We start from the raw sequence: 15,880 nt of genomic DNA on the forward strand, positions 1-15,880 counted from the left end.
AAAAAGGTTCCCCACCCCTGCTTTAATGCTTTACTTTAGATTAAACTGCGCAAGCGCCACCCGCAGCTAGGACTAATGATGGGCCTCAGTAAAATGGCGCCAGTGGCACTGAGCAATCTATGCATGCTCAGAAGCTAGTGCCATTTTCCTGAAGACTTCCAAGAGCTAAATCTGTGCAGGTGTCAGCGTAAAATTTTTAATAAATTAGAAGAAAATACACCCAGACACAGTGAAGGGGAAGGAACAAAGCTGAAGACCCTACCCATGGGTCTGCCATGATGCACGAAGATATGAATACAAGGAAACTTCAAACAGAGGTTAAAGAAAATCTACAAAACTGATTTCTTCTCCACAGGTATCATTTTAATCAGTATGACAGTGCCAATATGGCCCTACCTGTATTTTACTTAGTAAAATGCTGCTGACAGGTTCTCTTTAACAATGAATTCCTTCTAGTGTGGACAGTGAGTTTTCCTTGCTTCCATTGCCTCATAGTACCCAGATCATAATCTTATAGAGCATCTCTGAGATGAAGTAGACTTATGTCACTACCTACAACTAGGTTTCGGCGTGCATGGGCCTATGATCCTGCAGGACATTTTCAACACCTCATAAAATTTATGCCACAATAATTTTCTGCAGTTCTGAAGGCAAGAACATGTTCTATACACTACTAGATAGGTGTCTCTAATAATGTGACCATTTTAATAATAATGTGACCATTTGTATATTTAATCAACATAAAATGTTTATGAATATGTTGTTCTACATTATTTTATTACTGTTGAGTTGTAGTTGGTATTCTAGTCCAGAGCCAATTTTTTTGCAGGACACTTTATAGTGATCTAATACAAGATTAACTAAGTTTCCGGCTGTCAATAGTCTTGATGCTAGCATGATACTACCACATTTCCATAATGAGATGTAGTACTTCATTAACCATAATCTTGGCAGCTCCTGATGCTTCCATAGTTATCCTCTGCTATCAGCCTGATAACATGATGTTACAATCAAAGTACTTGCATGTCTGTCTCTTGAGCAAAGCCTTCTTAATGGTGACTGAGTCTTGGCTGACACAAGATGTAATTTGAGAGATGAGGGATGCGAGGCAGATGGCCAAGAAATGTCCAAGTGGTTTGAATTGTGGCTAAGATTCATTTTTTCAGAATGAAAACACAGGAAAAGTCTTGGTTGACTAACATGATTATGTATCATACAGCATTGATACAAGATCACAGCTGAGAGAGCATCTGTTTTATCGAAGTATCCCTGGTTACGTAGGTTTTATAATAAGGTAAATTTGATGCCCTAAACTATCATCTGTATAGGCTTATAAAGTTCTAAATGTTGAATATTTCACATTGCTGTACAACTAGTTGTTAACTTAGTACATTTATATTTATAGCCTATCCTTAGGATAGGTCGTCAGTGTCTGATTGATTGAAGTGCAACGTCCAGCACCTCCATCGATCAGCTGTTCCCGGTTACCGACAGCCAGATATCAGATGTGGAGCTGTACAGTTCCATCAACTGTATAGTGGCCACAGCTGTGTACTGCACATATTCCCCTATTCGATTGAATAAAAGTGGATTTATACTACTCTGCTGTGGCCACTGTACAAATGAGGGAGCTGTGCTGTTCTTCTGCACAATTGATAACATCCAGCCAGCATTGGGAACAGATGACTTATTAGATGTTGATCACGTATGCTAAAAATATGCCAAAAATATAAATCTACTGGACTGTCCCTTTGAAGGAGTTTCCCGGGACTAACCTATTGATGATCGACACCCAGCACCCCCAGCAACCAGCTGAATTGGAGCTAAAGTGTAGTGTTTAGCTGCGGCTACTAAACAGTATGCAATACACATTGTGTGAGCTCTTGTCTTACACTCCATACATTGGATTATTAGATCTATCTGCTGTTGGAGCAGATATCCGTTGATCATGGGGGTTCTCAGTGCTGGATCCCTAACAATCTCATATATTTATTACTGATCATATGGATAAGCGTTCAATACATCATTCCCGGACAACTTTGGGTTCAGACATTGGCTGACAACAATCAACTCACCACCGGAATTGCTGCCTCAAGAAACTAAAACAGGGAAATATATTATCCAAAAGTGTCATGATTTTTAAAATTGGTTTTTATTTTATACTAGCTGAAGAGCCCAGCACTGCCCGGGCATAGTAACTAACTACGGTTAGTTATAACAAATTATAATGATTATCTAATATATAAAGCTCAACGTGGGTGTGTATGTATGTGTGTATGTCCGGGATTGGCATACGCACCGTTGCAGCTACAGCCACAAAATTTGGCACAGTCACACGTCTGGAACCCGAGATCGTCATAGGCTATGTTGTGAGGCAAAATTTTAACCCCGCGCGTTCCAATTCACCAAACAATTTTGCCCCTATCTACATAATGGGGAAAAAGTGTATGTATTGGCATCTGCACCGTCATAGCTACAGCCACAAAATTTTGCACACATTTCACCACACATACACCAACCTCGGCACATAAAAGTCGAAACACAAAAGTCGCCACTCAAAACTCGCCACGCTGTCCCAGAGCTGTTTAAAAGATGAAAAATGAGCTGTGATTGGTTGCTATCAGCAACAGTTTTCTTTGTAGACAGTTGTGGTAACTGAGGCCTATTATTCTTATCATTTCTATGGTGTTATCGTCCTTCTGTAAAGCTGGAAATAACACAATTTATTACCGTGCCAACACAGACCACCCTCTGACACAGACTGCAGGGTGAGCCCAGTATCACACAGGATAGGATTAGATACACTGCTCAGCAGTCAGTATCACACAGGATAGGAATAGATACACGGCTCAGCAGTCAGTATCACACAGGATAGGATTAGATACACAGCTCAGCAGTCAGTATCACACAGGAGAGGATTAGACACATGGCTCAGCAGGCAGTATCACACTGGATAGGATTAGATGCACGGTTTTTATGTGCAATATAATCATTATAATTTGTTATAACTAACCACAGTTGGTTACTATGCCCAGGCAACGCCGGGCTCTTCAGCTAGTATCTATCTATGTGTATATATATATATATAAAGCTGAGTGTAGAGCCCCACCCACTCCGCATTGCCACATTCACTATAATATCCCACATCATCCCATCAGCCAGTGCCACCGGACTACTACCCCTAATATCTCACATCATCCTCTCAGCCAGAGCTACCGGACTACTACCCCTAATATCCCACATCATCCCACCTTGAAACACTTCAGTATTCACAGTGGCTACTACTGGTCTGCATACTATGCTTTTCTGTAGTTTATGTGTAAGCTTCATTGTGTAGACTGTTGCAGTTGTTTGACTGCTGCATCATAGTATAGGGATAGGTCCACCCTCCTATCAGTCATTTGTGACGTTTTGGCTAATATGAAAGTGGACTAGTCCCAATATTATGCTGCCTATACATATATATAGTGAAGAAAATAATTATTTGATCCCTTGCTGATTTTGTATGTTTGCCCACTGACAAAGACATGAACAGTCTATAATTTTAAAAGTAAGTTAATTTTATCATTGAGAGAATATCAAAAATAAAATCCTGAAAATCACATTGTATAAATTATATAAATTTATTTGCATTTTACAGTGAGAAATAAGTATTTGATCCCATACCAACCATTAAGAGTTCTGGCTCCTACAGACCAGTTAGACGCTCCTAATCAACTCGTTACCTGCATTAAAGACAGCTGTCTTACCTAGTCACCTTTATAAAAGACTCCTGTCCATAGACTCAATCAGTCAGACTCTAGCCTCTATAATATGGGCAAGACCAAAGAGCTTTTTAAGGATGTCAGGGACAAGATCATAGACCTGCATAAAGCTGGAATGGGCTACAAAACCATAAGTAAGACGCTGGCTGAGAAGGAGACAACTGTTGGTGCAATAGTAAGAAAATGGAAGAAATTCAAAATGACTGTCGATCGACATCGATCTGGGGCACCATGCAAAATCTCACCTCATGGGGTATCGTTGATCATGAAGAAAGTGTGAGATCAGCCTAAAACTACACAGGAGGATCTTGTTAATGTTCTCAAGGTAGCTGGGACCACAGTCACCAAGAAAACCATTGGTAACACATTAAGCCTTAAAGGTTTAAAATTCTGCAGAGCCCGCAAGGTCCCCCTGCTCAAGAAGGCACATGTGCAGGCCTGTCTGAAGTTTGCCAATGAACACCTGGATGATTCTGTGAATGATTGGGAGAAGGCACTGTGGTCAGATGAGACAAATATTTAGCTCTTTGGCATTAACTCTACTCGCTGTGTTTGGAGGAAGAGAAATACCGCCTATGACCCAAATAACACTGTACCCACTGTCAAGCATGGAGGTGGAAATATGTTTTGGGGGTGTTTCTCTGCTAAGGGCACAGGACTACTACACCGCATCACTGGAAAAATGAATGGAGCCATGTACTGTAAAATCCTGAGTGACAACCTCCTTCCCTCCGCCAGGACATTAAATATGGGTCGTGTCTGGATCTTCCGGCAAGACAATGACCCAAAACATGCAGCCAAGGCAGCAAAGTAGTGGCTCAAAAAAAAAGCACATTAAGGTCATGGAGAAGCGTAGCCAGTCTCCAGACTTTAATCCCATAGAAAACTTATGGAGGGAGTTGAATCTCCGAATTGTCAAGCGACAGACTCAAAATCTTAATGATTTAGATATGATCTACAAAGAGGAGTGGACCAAAATTCCTCCTGACATGTGCACAAACCTCATCATCAACTGCAAAAAAAGTCTGACTGCTGTGCTTTCCAACAAGGGTTTTGCCACCAAGTATTAAGTCTTGTTTGCCAGAGGGATTAAATACTTATTTCTCACTGCATAATGCAAATAAATTTATATAATTTATACAATGTGATTTTCTGGATTTTATTTTTGATATTTTCTCAATGTTAAAATTAACCTACCCTTAAAATTATAGACTGTTCATGTCTTTGTCAATGGGCAAACTTACAAAATCAGCAAGGGATCAAATAATTATTTCCTTCACTGTAATATGATGACAGATACACTTTAAAGTTGTATTCTCAGGTTGCCTCTGGAGAAGATTACAGCTCATTAATTCCTGGTTGATTGGTGGGCAGGCACTCCTCCTTGAGTGACAGCTCTAGTCTGTAGCTCTGTCCTGATACAATACTTTAACAAACTGTCAGTGCTCGTTTTAAGTCTACACTGTTATCACTATATTCGTTTTAAGTCTACACTGTTATCACTATATTCGCATGTAGAGATAGTAGAGCCTTTGACCAAGCACACTTCTGAGGAAAGTGAGAGTAATGATTAATAGAACTGCTCAGGAAACTGCGAATGCTGGGGTGCTGGAAAAAAGTATTTCTACAGGACTGGTAAAAGCCGTCTCCGGAGCTGAGAGGGATGGGGAGGAAGGTGATCAGCTAACTGCAGTATGAATATCAATGAGCTGGAGAGAGCTGACTTGGATGTTATAAGATAACTTATCTCCTGGATTGTAACTACTGTGCACACTCAGCTAGAGTCTGGTGACTGAGCTCCTAGAAAAACAACTGTACAATATGTAAGATAAAAACTCTCATTGAAAGCAGGTAGAAAAAGCAAGTTAATTGTAAACTTATTATCGTGGTGTTTAACTAAAGTAAGTTAATATCATGAGAATATCCCTTTAAACATAATGTTTGATATATCTGATGCCTTGAACATAGAATTAGAATTAACCCAAGTTTTGGCATTATATGCATAGTTTTAAAGCATTGGAGATTCATACATACATAAAATCAGTCTGATTGCCCAATATTACCAACCAAGACTCCTGGTCTTAAGTAAAAACTAGAGAATGGGACTTGTTTCTGCTTCTGTTATAGAAGATTTCTTATTATTAGAAACATCAATCATCAGATGTGAAAAATGTACTACAGTATGTGAACCACAGAAATCGTTCAGATTAATGACCATTTCCACACTTTTCCATACAACAGTATGCATACATCTGCCCCTTTGTGTGCACACATCTATTAATCCCATCATCTCCATTCGGCTTAATGAATAGCTCTCTTTTCCCACAAGTTAATTTAATTATTTACGGGGAAGAAAAGAGAGCGCAAGGAGTGGTAGAGGTATAAAATATCTAGAGGAATAAAGGAAAAATAAAACATTTCAAGCATGTACAGTAATCGTATTAACAGTGCACCTAGCAATTGTGCCGCACCTGGCAGATGATGTGTGCATTTCATAATGAGCGCTGCGCTATCCTGAAAGTGGCTTTTACCTAATCATTTGCCCTCATATACAATAACATAGTGATCCTATAATCAAAAAGCAAATCCTGTGCGGAATGTGCTGGCGGCTTAACGCTTTCACTGCCAGGAAGGCTTCCTACAAAAAACCATAGGTATGTGCTCCGTAGCTCCCCAGCCTTGAAAGGAGCATAGCCATAACCAAAACAAGTTTTGCATCTCTTCATGAAAGCACAGAATACAAAGGCTCCTTCTTCATGAAAAGTAAGCAGCTTCAGGGTCTCTCAATCCTGATCATTTTCCAGCGTCCGCCCCCCCCAGGGTAATGTAGTGCAATTAAGTAATGCATAGTATAGCAGTCATACAAGAATGCAGCCTCTTAATGTAAAGGTGATGGTTTATATTAACCACATTGATTTATTACTATTTTTCTGTAGATTTTTGGATATTCCATCATGCATTATCAGACAGCTGCTGTCAGCCCTGCTTGTACCTCTGTGTAATCCATTACATCGCAGCTTGGCGGGAGAGACCTATTGCAACTTAAAAATTATTATTATTCAACTACCATCAGCAGAAATGTCTATGGCCTCCTTTATATTGATAGCAAGATAGATATGCTCATATCTCGCCAAATTACAGAAGGAAAATAATACACCTGAAGACTCCATGACTGTAGTACGATTTTCAGTGGAATATAGCAAGGTTAATAAGGCTTTATATGGCTGTTAAATCTGTTACAATGTGAATTTCCCTGTGCCCCTGGTAGATTTATTATTAAATATTATAAGGATATCTGTGGATTGAAAAATATGTCTAGACCCTGGTCATAAATCAGCATAGAGCAACATAAATATCGTAAGATGAAAATGTATCCAAACTGTGTGTCCTATAGCAAATTACAGATTGGTGAAATTATAGCATATCAAACCCACCTAAAGTGGATGATAATGTTATTGATTAAAGCTGGTCATACACCTAAAGATGTAGCCAACCCAAAAGACTTTCCTTTTTTAAATGAAAGTCTAAAGCGGGAGTCACACACAGCAATCTCGCTAGCGAGATCGCTGCTGAGTCACAACTTTTGTTACGTAACAGCGATCTCACCAGCGAGATCGCTGTGTGTGACAGCGATCAGCGACCGGCCCCCCTGCCGGGATCGCTGTAAGAAACCTGGACATTTTTTTGGTCGCTGGTCTCCCACTGGCCAGCACGCATCGCTGCGTGTGACAGGCGGGAGACCAGCGATCAGCTGTAAAAAAATAGAATTAAAATAAATAATATTGTTATGCTCACCTTCCAACGTCCCGCGCAGCATTCCCGCCTCTCTCCACGCTCCGGTCCCAGTAATCCTTTGCACGAATGACCGCGAGACTTCACACTCCCGCGAGACCGTGACGTCTCGTGGTCATTCTCGCAAAGGATTACTGGGACCGGAGCGTGGAGAGAGGCGGGAATGCTGCGCGGGACGTCGGAAGGTGAGAATAACAATATTTTTTATTTTAATTCTATTTTTTACAGGGATGGCAAGCGATGCCGGGCGCTCGGCATCGCTGTGCTGATCGCTGGTGAAGCTGTCTGTGTGACAGCTCACCGGTGATCACATAGCGACTTACCAGCGATCCTGACACCTTGATATCGGTGTCGGTATCGCTGGTAAGTCGCTATGTGTGACTCCAGCTTAAAGGCCCTTTTACATTTAGCGATGCACCAGCGATCCGACCAGCGATCCCACCCGGTCAGGATCGCTGGTGCATCGCTAAATGATCGCTAGTGAGCTTTCATACAGAAAGACCTCACAGCGATGCAGCAGCGACGCAGCGCACGATACTTACCATTCACACACAGCGATCCTGCGTCCTCCCGCCCGCGTCCAGCGTCGCTCGTCGTCACAGCAGGAAGTCTCAGCAGGAAGCGCCCGACGAGAAATGGAGCCGGGCATTCTCGCGCGATCAGCGATGAGCAGCGGGGGAGCCGGTCGCTGGTAAGTATCACACATAGCGATATCGCTAGCAATATCGCTATAACGTCACAAAACCAGTGACGTTTTAGCGATATTGCTAGCGATATCGCTTAGTGTAAAACCCCCTTTAGAAGTGTTCACTATCTATAAACTATTGTTCTTGTCTATGGCCTCTATGCATTTTCTTAGGTAATTGGAATCAAAATGTCTGTTGTCAAAGTGTATTATAGATTTGTGTTGTGTACTATATGTATTGTAAATCAGAATATGGGATATTCTATATTTGTTTGAATGACCATGTTATTACTACAAAATGCTGGGGTCCACGTGGTAATTTGTTTAATTATCTTCTTTAATAGGAAACAGTTTATGATCAGTGTGTAATATTAGATAAATTCATAAGCGACATACAGCGGGTGAAATAAGTATTCAACATGTCACCAATTTTCTAAGTAAACATATTTCGAAAGATTCCATTCACAGATGCCAGTATGAGGTTTTTTATATTTTTTTGCTATTATATATTTAAATTAGACCATTAGGGCCATATGGTTTTTACTGCTCTTACATAATATATTATATTATTTCAATATTTTATTCTAAGATCTATTCATTAAAATGGACTTTATTTGTGGGACAACACCTTTAAATTTGTTTCCATATGAAAAAGTTCATTGGTATGATGGATAAGGAAAAACTTCCTCAATAGTAGATATTTTTGCAAAAAATATCAAAGTTGGCACGCAACTTTGTCTAAGCGTTTCATTTTGGCCCTCTGTGTGCTTGGGCTTGACATCCCTGATCTAGAGGAAAGAATGTTCAATCATTTATGTGACCAGTGAGATTATGGAACTGCCACATGATGTTACATAGGTTGAAAAAAAGACCTCGGTCCATCAAGTTCCACCTTTTTCCACCAATTGTACACTTTGTCACAAATTTAACTCTAACCCACAATGTTATGTGTATTGAGGAAATCATCCAGCCCTTTTTTAAAAGCTGTCATGGTGTCTGTCATTATTACCTCTTGTGGTAGGGCATTCCACAGTCTGACTGCTCTAACTGTAAAGAACCCTTTCCTATTTAGCTGCTGGAATCTTCTTTCTTCCACCCGTAATGAGTGCCCCCCTGGTCCTTCGTATGGTTATGTAATAAGGCATGTGCAAGTATTTTGTACTGGCCACACATATATTTATACCTGTAAATGAGATCTCCTCTGAGGCGTATTTTTTTTTAACTAAACAAGCCCAACTTTTCCAACCTCTTGAGCCCAAAACTAGATCCCATATTCTAGTTGTGGCCTCACCATTGATTTATAAAGGGGTAACAGTACATTGGGATCACGGGATTTTATCTCTCTTCTTATACATCCTAAAATCCTGTTTGCTTTTGCGGCTGCTGCTTGACATTGAGTACTGCCGCTCATCTTACTTGTAATCACAATATCCAAGTCTTTCTCCTGTTCTGTAGTCCCGGGTATGGTCATATGTAAGGTATATGCAGCAATAGGATTACTCCGTCCCAGGTGCATTACTCTACATTAAACCTCATTTAAAAATCCTCCTTTGCAAAGTGTTTGCACATTCAGACAACTTATTGAGATCTTTTCGCAATATTGTAATGTCAAGGTCAGATTTTAATATCCTACATGGTTCGGTATCATCAGCAAAGACTGACACTTTACTCTCAATCCCATCCAAAAGGTCATTAATAAAGAGGTTAAAAAGAAGCGGTCCTAGCACAGATCCCTGCGGTCCCCACTACCGTATATCCCATTTAGAGAACGTACCATTTATGAAGACTCTTTGATTCCTGTCATATAGCCAATTCCTTACCCATCTGCGTATAGTTTCCCCAGTTCTTGTGTCTTTAGCTTCAGTATAAAGCTGTTATGTGGAACAGTATCAAATCCCTTTGCAACGTCCAGATAAATCGCTGTTGTAATGGTTGATTCACTAAAAAGCTTCAAGAAGGGCCTGGATGTCTTTCTGGAAAAATATAGTAATTTACCGTAGGTTATGAGGGGCGCCTGAAAACTTCGAGGCCCACCCATGAAATCTTTTTTGCATGGTCTTGTTTTGCAATGCAATATGTTATTTAGTTAGTTGAATGGTCTCATGAGCAATCTGGATTTATTTTGATTTTTTTTGTTTCTGTTACAGCATTTTAAAGTTGGGTCGCAAGACTGAAATATGGAAATGGAGAAGTTGGCAAAGTACTTTTACTTTTGCTTTTGTTTTTTACACCAATGAGTGTTTTTGTCTCAGTCTTTGCTGACTTGAATTGTTCGTTTTTTTTTAAACACTTCATTCTTCTAGAATTATGTAATGCCTTTTCACTATCCTCTTGTTTTAGTTCCCTAAAAGCTTTCTTTTTCTTTTTGTCATTTATTGCCCACCTTACAGCTCTTTGGCCATAGTGGTTTCCTCCTATGTTTAACTTGTTTATTCCCATAGGGCATATGTTGTGCACAGGTCCTATTCAGGGTACTTATAATAGTCTCACATTTACTTTGTATACTTATATTTTTAGAGGACATTGTTCCATTTGATGGCTCTAAGATCATCTCTAGTTGACAAAAATTAGCTTTTCCTATAGATGAGTGTTTTTGTAGATCATTTAGAAAATATCTTATTAAATGATATATGAAAACTTATTACTTTGTGATCACTATTACCCGTGACCCCCAACCCATACATTTGATATTGTGTTTGTCTTACTGTTAGAATTAGATCTAGAAGTGTCCCCCTTCTTGTTACACCAATTGAGAGGTAATTGCCTTTTGTTATTGTCAAAAACTTGTTTCCTTTGCTGGATCTAGAGGTTTCTACTCTCCAATTTATTTCACGTTAGTTGAATTCCTCTATAATGATGATTTCTCCCTGATTTGCTGCTTCATTTATTTGCTTTATGAGGGTATTTTCTAACATTTCCATTATATTGGAGACTTATTACAAACTCCTATTAGTATTTCATTATTGTTTCTCTCTGCCCTTATCTGCTTCAATAGGTATTCTACATTTCCATTGGTCTTACATACAGTATATTATTACATAGAATGGATTTTAGGGACGATTTTAATTATAATGAAACCCGTCTCCCTCGCTTACTTGTCTGATCATTCCTGAACAGACTAAAACAATGTAAATTAACAGCCTGGTCATAGATCTCGTCCAGCCATGTCTCTGTTATCCTCACAATATCATAATTCTCTTCCAACAATAGTTCCTCCATCACCTTGGTGAGTCTTCTGGCATTAGTATATGCACTTATGTATTTCGTTGTATCTCTTTCTCTACTGTTTGCAAGTTATGTTTTGAAAGATGTAGATATTCCACGACACAACAATGTTCAGCCATGTGTCTCCATTTGTGCCCTTTATAGTAGTGGATGTAGCACCAAAAGCTTACCACATTTACCATTGGCCCTAATAACACTTTCATTGACTCGTAGGTTTCTTTTAGCCTATAGATTCTTAAAGAGGATCTGTCATTTTATTTCACATCACAAATGTATACAATGAAAATACTTAAAATCAAGATAATGCCGCCATTTGCGACATTGAATTTCAAAGTTAGTACACCAGCCTAATTGGGTTCAAAAGATTTATTTAATAGTGTATGCAGTCTGTATTAGGAAATCTGGTGACACATCCGCTTTAATATTGTTCCATTGGTAACGAAGGAGCAGAGTATAGGCTGTTTTGCATGGGGTGACTTTTCGCCACCAACAATCAGTAGTTTGAAAAGTCATTTACAGAAGATATGGCGGTCCCAGAGTTCAAACCCATACTGATCAAATGTATTGGGATCTTAGAAATTTATCATCACTTTTGGAGATAGGTATACCTATTCAAGAAGGATTTTTGTATAGATTTCTAAATATAGAGAGGTGACGCCAAGTAACTTGCCATCGCAAAAGCTTTAAATAATTTTTTATGCGGCCAGTCATCAGATGCCGGGTGAAATAAAGGAAATGAATCATTCTTCTTTGAGCACAGAAAAATTGAGTTATTACTATTTGCATGGAACAACTCCAATTCCTTATGTACCGTACTTGAAGACTTCTTTGTTTTGGTCCCAGTAGTTCGCTATATCAGAGAGGGTATTCATATTTGGGGTAGATTTCCCAATGTAGTTACAAGCACAGATGGGGATCTAGAATTCTCGGAATGTGCTCCTTCATAAACACAATATAAAGCAAGATTATTTGGTTAATAGGGCTACTGTAGTAGAATAGGCTCTCTCTGCGTGCAGTGGGCAAGAAGCCAAGCTATAATCACAAGGATTCTTTTGAGGAATTTTCTACTTTAAATGGAAGCTACGGGAGCTGTGCCGCTCTCACTCCAGGGATTGTTTTACTATTGATTTTTTTTTATTGCTTTAGAGCAATTCCAATTAATGAAAACAAAGACAAAGTAATGATGAATGACGCGGTGGTTTAATAAAAAATATCTAATCATTACGGCATCATAAAATTGTTTGGCCAGCTGTGAAATATGTAGAAACCTCAGCATCAAATAACTTCCATAATTCTTTAATTTAAAAGGAATATGTTGTTTGAAAATGACTGGAAATGAAAGGTTAGCAAAAATGTATCTAAATAAAGGTGGAAAGTTAAGTTAATACTTTGAGTGTGCCTATTTTTCCTAAAATGTATCTTTATTACTTTTTTGGCTTTTACAACATGTGGTATTGTTACATTATTATTATTATTATTATTATTATTATTATATTTTTTTTTATTTTTTTTTTAATATTGATTGTCTGCATAATCCCTGATGTGGTGTTTGCTATTTGGTTACAAATAATCTGAAACTTTTGATATCATCTATAGATTACATATAGCAACCAGTTAGGCTGGTTTCACATTAGCGTTTTTTTTTTTGCGCAGCGCATTGTGCGCATCCGTGCACATGCGTCATGCGTACCTATGTTTAACATGGCGTACGCATGGTCTTGCGTTTGCATGCGTTCGTCTGCGTTTTCGTGCACATGCGTTTTTTCAAGGTGTGTGTCTAGACGCAACCTGTTGCATTTTTGGGTCCTTCCAAAGTCGTCAAAACAACGCATGCGTACGCTTGTTCATGGAATGCGTCAAAACAACGCATTACAGTCTATGGGAACGCAGGCGTGCGCATGGACATGCGTACGCCTGCGTTTGCGTACGCATGCGTTTTAAGAGTAAACATGTCTAGAAACTGGTTAAAACGCATGCGCATAAAAAAACGCAACCGCATGCCAAAACGCGTTTCTACTTGCGCACGATGCGATGTGCACAAAGACACAAATGTGAAATTAGCCTTACCAAGATGAAGGGCTTATGTCAGTGCGGTTACACTCCACAGTTTTGTCATATGAACGCTTCAAATGTATTGTTAAGCTTGACCTTATCATGAAATGATTCAGCTGATGGATAGTGAGAAGGCGTTGTCAATGTTTTCAAGATATTTAATTGTTCAATTCAATATTTATTTTATTTTCTTCATTTGATATGTCTATCAATAATTTACGAGGATATATCCTGAAATTCTGTCACTCATTGCATGTCAAGTGCTTGAATAGCAATTCTGTCTGCATGGATGTCCATCTATCTGTCTGTCTATCCCCTATCTATCTATCTTACGCTGAAGTGTAGGGATATATTGTGGTTAGATTACCTATTGAAAATCTATTCATAAATCCCATTCTCATTTATGAGTCATTTAATATGGAAAAGAACAATAGTTGCCAAGGCATCTTCAGCTCTGCTCCTAAACAGCCATTATAAGTTTAACAACTGAGTTAAATCTTGATTTAGAGAGAAAAACTGCAAAGGTCACATTTAAAAGCTGAAGTCTTTGACCGTAAAGCTGAACTATGCTATCTAGTTAGGTGGCTCGGCTCACGTGTGCCGCTCTAGACACTGGAGAAAAGAGGAGGCTTATAAAGCAGGCGATATTACTGAATTCAAGAAACTTAAGGGGGTTTTACACTAAGCGAGATCGCTAATGATATCGCTCAAGCGACACCGATATTGTGACGCGACAGCGATCACGCTAGCGATCTCGTTAAGTGTGAAAGGTAGCAGCGACCGGACCCCCCGTCGGCTATCGCTGATCGTGCTCGAATGTGCAGGTACATTTTTCCATCGCTGACGTCCCGCTGTCCAGTAATTATCGTTGTGTTTGAAGCTTTTAAAACGATGAGCGACGTCAATAACGACGCATGGCTCAGCGACACAGGCGTGACTTACCTGCCACGCCTCCTCTTCCCTATTGGTCTTCAAAGCGCTGACAATGTGCGAAATGTATCTGACAAAAAAGGTATAAAAGACAACGCTTGAACGCCTCATTCAACACTTTGTTCCCAAGCATATTGGATGTTAACCGGTTTGGTTCCAGTGTGAGTCGCTACAGCGTATATATTTTAACGGCTTTCACAACGCGGTTGCTTCGGCGTCCCTATTGTAATCGCTATTGCGCTTTTATTAGTGGATTCATTTTATTCATCAAAAGAACAACTCTGTTTGCCAGGTATGTATTTTAATAGTACCAATTTTTTTTTTTTTAGAGTAATACTGTTAATGATTATTGTGTTGGCTTTATACAAATGAAGCTCTTGTTATCAAATCGTCTATTGATTTTATTTTATGTTGCAGTTTGTATATCATGAACGGCGCAGAGCGTGCTATTGTGGCTGCTGCTTTGGTGTTGGAGGCTGGTCGGCTACATGAAGAGGCACAGATGCAAGAGAGGCGTTCCAAAAGAAAGCGGCGCATGTGGACCAGAGAGTGGTTGGCGAAGAGGTCCGAATTCTCACACATGCAGCTCGTAAGAGAACTGCAGGAGAACAATCCTCAGGATTTCAAGAACTATCTGCGGATGTCAGAGGACTCTTTCAAATTTTTACTAGCCAGGGTGACGCCATTGATTGAAAGGAGAAATACCAAAATGCGAGCTGCTGTGCCGGTAGACGAACGATTGACCGTGACGCTGAGATTCCTGGCCACCGGACGATCACTGAAAGATCTGCAATTTTCTTCTGCCGTTTCTTTGTCACTGCTCAGCAGTTTGATTCCTGAAACATGCAATGCCATAGTTCAAAGCCTCAGGAGCTACATCCAGTTTCCTACAACAGTGGCGGAGTGGAAAAATATTGCCTCTGATTTTGAGCGGCTTTGGCAGTTCCCAAACTGTGGGGGGGCTTTGGATGGTAAACATGTGAGGATCACCCAACCGCCAAACAGTGGATCCTATTTTTACAATTATAAGGGCTATTTTAGTGTAATCCTTATGGCCCTTGTTAATGCAAACTACGAGTTCATAAATGTTGATGTTGGCATGAACGGCAGGATTTCAGATGGTGGAGTGTTAGAACATACACTTTTTGGCGAGCGATTGACCAATTGTGACCTGAACCTGCCTCCCAACACAGAGACAACCGCCAACCTCAACTTTGTTTTTGTCGGTGATGAAGCCTTCGCGCTGCATGCGAATCTACTGAAACCGTACCAACAAAAAAGTGTGACGGAGCAAACACGTATATTTAACTACCGTTTGTCAAGGGCACGAAGGGTTGTTGAGAATGCGTTTGGCATCATGGCCAGCCGCTTTCGGATTTTCCACACACCCATAAACCTAAAGTTGCAATCCATTGACTCGGTCGTTATGGCT

The 15,880-nt window shown here is 39.8% G+C and overlaps 1 protein-coding gene across 2 annotated transcripts in view; it reads left to right on the plus strand.

Annotated features, from left to right (window-relative positions):
* The window catches only part of VWA8 (von Willebrand factor A domain containing 8), a 670,166-nt gene that overhangs the window by 456,393 nt on the left and 197,893 nt on the right, over positions 1-15,880 (plus strand). Inside the window, exon 39 of one of the 2 annotated variants that reach the window (XM_073580318.1) lies at positions 10,389-12,851. The exons of the other annotated variant lie outside the window; for it this stretch is intronic. Within the exon in view, the coding sequence (XP_073436419.1) occupies positions 10,389-10,415 (27 nt within the window). The 3' untranslated portion in view covers positions 10,416-12,851. Of the gene's footprint in view, positions 1-10,388; positions 12,852-15,880 lie in introns of those variants that run through there. 2 annotated transcript variants of the gene reach the window in all.

This window comes from Dendrobates tinctorius, unplaced genomic scaffold (genome assembly GCF_039654945.1).
Source record: "Dendrobates tinctorius isolate UK_male_01 unplaced genomic scaffold, ASM3965494v1 ptg000064l, whole genome shotgun sequence".
NCBI classification, from domain to species: domain Eukaryota; kingdom Metazoa; phylum Chordata; class Amphibia; order Anura; family Dendrobatidae; genus Dendrobates; species Dendrobates tinctorius.